At 38.6% G+C, this 5,964-nt stretch overlaps 1 protein-coding gene across 1 annotated transcript in view; it reads left to right on the forward strand.

Moving 5' to 3' along the window:
- Positions 1–5,964, forward strand: part of TRPC1 (transient receptor potential cation channel subfamily C member 1) — an 80,821-nt gene that overhangs the window by 57,965 nt on the left and 16,892 nt on the right. The window contains exons 8-9 of the mRNA XM_007952882.2: positions 2,825–2,964; positions 4,655–4,798. Of these exons, the coding sequence (XP_007951073.1) occupies positions 2,825–2,964; positions 4,655–4,798 (284 nt within the window). The remainder of the gene's footprint in view (positions 1–2,824; positions 2,965–4,654; positions 4,799–5,964) is intronic.

A 5,964-nucleotide genomic window follows, 5' to 3' on the forward strand; every position in this document is an offset into this window, starting at 1 on the left:
AAGGACAAATATTGTATTAGTCTGTTATTGTAAAAGTCAAGGAAAAGTTTATCTATGGAAGGAAATATTATTTGTTGGTTACCAGGGGAGGGGTGGGAGAGGAGGGGAGGGAACACTGTTAGGTATGTAGAGATAACTATTGGTTTAGGTGAAGAAAAGGGCAATGTACCAAATGTGAGTGATCAACATGGTGGCATTGAGAAAGAGGAAGACATAGAGAGGTACATGGGAGGTACAGACAACAAAGATGAACCCTTTTGTACATACAGTACTGCATTGTCAGTGCAGGAAAACATGAGTATATGGGTGGATAGATGGGTGGGCAGGCTGAATATTAGGTATGTCTATGAAGTGGGGAGTGTACCCAAGACCATGTATAGGGTTGGCAGACAATGGTCATATAAGTGTATTTATTTGTATGATCTGAATTCCCAGGTGTATAGTAGAACTGGCAAGGGACAAGGTTGTAGTCATTTTTTGGTCACAGCCAGCTACCCAGAGGGACTGAGTAGTTGAACCTGTGGGCTCGGGACCGTAGTCACAGGGGACATCAAGCTCAATTGGCATAACATACTACACAAAACATTGTTCCACTTCCTACTTTGGTGAGTAGCAACTGGGATCTTAAAAGCTTTCAAGCAGCCATCTAGATGAAATATGGGTCTCTCCTTGCCGAGAGCAAAGAAAAATGAAGAAAACCAAAGATTCATGGAAAGAATTAGTCCTAGCAACTGGTACACCATGCGATCTGCAGCCCATATGACTATGAGACCAGAAGAACTAGGTGGTGCCTGGCTGCCACTGTCAAACACTTGGACAGGGATCTTATGTAGGAGATCCTGGTTAGAGAGGCAGAACAATATGGAACAAAACTCAAAATCATTTGGGGGAAAAAAAGGGGGGGGGCCAGATTTGTTGGTCTGGCAGAGCCTGGTGGAACCACTGACACTATGGCCCCGAGTTCCCCTTCTGTTCTGGAATTGAACCTACACCTGTGGCTTCCAGCCAAACAACAGACATGCATATGAGTTGAACATTTACCTGAGGGAGATACACTCCTTGGAGAGAACAATCATGGGAGAAAGAAGGGCTGTATATGCACAGGGAGACAGCTCAGGGGGCAGGAGTGCATAGAGGGATGGGTACAGGGAAGAGGTAACTATTGGGAGGAAGTGGGAGGGGAGCTGTTGCATTGAGGTAAATTGTAGTCAATGTCATGAGACAAAGTGTATGTGAACTGCTGTATGGAAAGTTAATTTGCTCTGTAAATTTTCACCCAAATCACAATTAAAAGAAAAAAGAACTCTTGAAAGTGTTAAAGAGCAAAGATGTCACTTTGAAGACTAGGTTACACCTAACCCACGCCATTGTATTTTCAATCACTTCATATGTATGTGAAAGCTGGAGAATGAATAAAGAAAACCAAAGAAGAGTTGCTGCCTTTGAATTGTGGTGTTGGTGAAGAATACTGAAAATACTATGCATGAACTACCAGAACAACAAGCAAATCTGTCCTGGGAGAAGTGCACCTGGAATGCTACTTAGAAGTGAGAATGGCCAGACTTCGTCTCACCCACATTGATCATATTGTCAGAAGGGATCATTCCCTGGAGAAGAATATCATGCTTGGTAAAGTAGACGGTCAGTGAAGAAGGGAAGACCCTCAAGGAGATGGATTGATACAGTGGCCGCAGTGATGGGCTAAAACACAATAAGGATTGTGAGGATGACACAAGAATGGGAAATGTTTTGTTCTGTTGTACGTGGGTCTTATGAGTTGGGGAACCAACTCAACAGCCCCTAACAACATCAACAAGAAGATGAGGAAGTCCGTGAGTGCGTTGGATTTGTAGGGGGAAATTAGAATTTAACTTTGGACACGTTAGGATGTCTGTTAACATCCAGTTGAAGATAAGAAGTTCTGGTGGCGTAGTGCCTAAAGCATTTGATTGCTAACCAAAAGTCTGGCAGTTCAAACCTACCAGCCGCTCCTCAGAAGGAAGATTGGGTGATCTACTTCCATAGAGGTACTGCTTCAGAAACACAAGGAGGGGTCGCTGTAAGTCGGGATCCACTCGATGGCAGTGAGTCTGGTTTGGTTAGAGTTGAAGACGCCATTTGCCTACACGAGATGGCTTTAGGAGACAGGTTTAGAGATTTAAGTTATTATATAAATATGGGTTAAGGTTACCCACACCCATTGCCATCGAGTCAATTCCGACTTAGTGACCCCATAGGACAGAGTAGAACTGTCCCCATAGAGTTGCCAAGGTTGTAAATCTTTATGGAAACAGACGGCCACACCTTTCTTCCGCAGAGTGGCTGATGAGTTCAAACCACTGAACTTTTGGTTAGCAGCTGAGAGCTTCACCACTGTGCTGCCAGGGCTCCTTCAGTTAACTTTAGAGAGATAAATTTGAGAGTTGTTGTCCTATACATGTTATTTAAGGCCATGAGACTGGAAGAGGTCACTGAAGGAGTGAATGTGGATACAGAAGAGAAAAGGACCATGGGCTGAGCCCTTGATTTTTGCGTGTATGCATGTGCTCACACATGTGACATCAGGTTTTATTATTATTATTACTCTTTATTTCACATCACTTAAAATTGCTCTGTGGGAAAGACACTGTCATATGAAACTTATGGTGATGCCCCTCCCCCTTCAATTTATGGGAAGTTTAACTAAAAAGTTCTTGTTTTTTATTTTGAATGAGGCTCTAGCTGGCTTAAGTGCTATTTACTTAGTACTTTGAGTCTTCAAGTGTGCTTTAGTTTGTTACTGAACTAAGAATGTTATCTGATTTTTTTTCTTCCTTTTTTTTAGGGATGATTTGGTCAGACATTAAAAGACTCTGGTATGAAGGACTAGAGGACTTTTTAGAAGAATCTCGTAATCAGCTCAGTTTTGTCATGAATTCCCTTTATTTGGCAACCTTTGCACTCAAAATGGTTGCTCATAACAAGGTGACTATTAACTATGTCAATTTGAAGCACAAACAAAATTTATTTAGCAAATACCTGAGACATCTGGCTATGTAACTCAGAATTACACTGACACACATATGTGTCTGGTGTGTTTTCTTTTTTAATCTTTCCATGTACAAGAGAGTAGTGCACACTGTTTTCCTTCCTTTCCAATGGTTTAAAGAATATTAATTACCTTTAATGTTGGTTACCTATTATATGCCAGACACCGTGGTTGACACTTGATACATATACTTTATCTCATTTTATCCTCACAGGGACCCTATGAGGCAGATGTCCTTATCCCTATTTTGCAAATAAGGAAACTGAAGCTCAGAGATATTAAGTAACTTGTCCAAGACCACAAAGTAAGAAACCAAGACTGGATTTAAATCCAGGTCTGTCTAGGCATGTTCTTTCTACCAAATATGAATTCCCTGTAAGGAATAAGCTAGGTTCCTTTACCTCATTAACCTGCACATACTTAAAATAAGAGCACAGAATAGCTTAAAGTGATTAGTATTTGATAGCTGTTAAATCTTCCAGAAAAAAGTTTAATTCAATGGAATTTATTTAAAAAATTTTACACATTCCAAGTTACAGTATTTATCTTACATAGCTTATCAAATGATGTAAACATAGACTTGGATAAAATTTTAGCCATATATATATCTTTGTGTGTATACATACATACATGCATGCATACGTATATAGATATGCTTTCATCAAGATTTAAATTCCCTTAAGCCCAGAAGAAGCAATAGGTTTTATATCTTTGTCTAAACCCTGAGTTTAGAGTTCCTTTGGAGTATGACATTCAAAGAACTAAAAGATATAATATTCTCTCTCTTTTTTTTAACCAATTTATAGATAAAATGGAAAGCAAACTAGTTACCTTACATCATTTTACTGTATTCAAAAGTCTTTTCTTTTGACTAACCAGTAGCACAGAACATACTTGTGTAGTTATATTCAATGTCCAGAATGTGACATTTCTAAGAAAATAAGAAATTGGTCATACATAGATAAATGGTTTGGTAAAGAGGTTGAAGGATGTTGCTTTTTCAGACTGATTTCTTTAGTACGAGAAGTAGGGTGCACATGTAATATATTATCTAGACCAGTTCACTTTGAGAGTGAAATAGGGCATTAATAATTATGTTGGGTCAGCTGGTATACAATCTGGGACTGTCTTAGGCAACTGGGACTTAAATGACCACGCTATATGTAGTACAGTAATACACTCTTTTTCTCTTAGAGTTTAAAAGGGAAAAGAACCTCTATGGTTTGTTCTAGAATCCGGAGTCAAAGGACTAAATCACTTCAATGTGATAATTATTGTCAATGCATATACTAAAAGCTTGCATTTTAAGAAAAATGAGCCAACATTCATTCATAAAAATTTAATGACAATTTACAAAATTGTTTAAATTTTTTAAGACATAAGAATTTTTCTGAAATCCTCTTGGTTTTCAAGAGTTAAATGATACTGCCTCACATATGCAGACATCCTTCATTTAGTTAAAACATTGTTATTTCTATTAAGAAAGGAGAACTCTATAAAATACATATGGGGATCCCAGAAGGAGACATGATTAAAATACTTTTCTTTCAAGAATTAGAATAGTTGTTATTATATTCCTAAATTGAAGTTACTATTTACCATTGTCTCTTTTCTTTCTAATCTTAGTTTCATGATTTTGCTGATCGGAAGGACTGGGATGCATTCCATCCAACACTAGTAGCAGAAGGGCTTTTTGCATTTGCCAATGTTTTGAGTTATCTTCGGCTCTTTTTTATGTATACAACCAGCTCCATTTTGGGTCCGTTACAGGTAAATAATTAAATTTCATAAAGAACACTTGTTAGATGTGATTATTGCATCTTTCTCCTACTCCACAAGAATGTTGTTCTCTCATGATATTAAAGCTAAACTTTGCTTTTGAAAATAATTAAAAGTTGGAACTACCCAGCGTGTCCATCTACCTTGTTTCTAGCTGAATAATCATCCTTTGCTTTCAGCTATTTAAAGCCACTAACCAGAAGGTTGGAGGTTCTAGGCCACCCAGAGACACCTCGGAAGAAAGGCTTGGCAACCTACTTCTGAAAAATCAGCCATTGAAAACCCTATGGAACACAGTTCTGCTGTGACACATATGGAATTACCATGAAGTGGAGTTGACTCAAAGGCAGGTGGTTTGAGCTGTGGTCCATTGGCGTTGTCCTCCCACTCCATGGACATGGATATGTTTATGGAGTTATTATGAAATAATAGTGGAACATAAAAATGTGCTTATTACCGAAATGAATTTTACATTTATGATTTTAAGTGTTTTCGGTGATAAGTATGAGAGAGGTCCTGTACAAAAAGAAATAATCGTACTTAATGATTATTTTGAAAATATGTAAGCCGTATTTCTTAAAATATTCTTTTACGTAGGTCAATGCATTTTTTTTTTTTTTTTTTGCAGTGTTCCCTCCCCTTCCCTCCCACCCCTGGCAACCGACAAAGAAAGTTTCCCTCCGTATATAAACCTTTCCTTGACCCTTCACAACAATGAACTAATACTATATTTGTCTTTCTGTGATTGACTTATTTCACTCAGCATAATGTCCTCCAAGTTCATCCATATGATGCAGTGTTTTGCAGACTCTACATTATTCTTTAGTGCTGCACAGCATTCCATTGTGTGTATGTACCATAGTTTGGTCATCCACTCTTCCGCTGATGGGGATGTAGGTTGTTTCCAGCTTTTTGCTATTGTAAATAGTGCTGTGATGAAATGGGTGTGCATATATCTGTTCCTGTCCTGGCTCTCACCTCTCTAGGATATATACCTAGTAATGGGATTGAGGGGTCAAATGATATCTCCAATTCCAGCTTTCTAAGGCATCACCATACTGCTTTCCACACTGGTTGTATCACGTCACAGTTCCACTAGCAGTGTATGGGGGTCCCAATCTCTCCACATCCCCACCAGCATTTGTTACTTTCTGTCT

The sequence above is a fragment of the Orycteropus afer genome, unplaced genomic scaffold (assembly GCF_000298275.1).
Source record: "Orycteropus afer afer isolate SDZICR_OR568_19922 unplaced genomic scaffold, OryAfe1.0 scaffold00363, whole genome shotgun sequence".
Lineage (NCBI taxonomy): Eukaryota > Metazoa > Chordata > Mammalia > Tubulidentata > Orycteropodidae > Orycteropus > Orycteropus afer.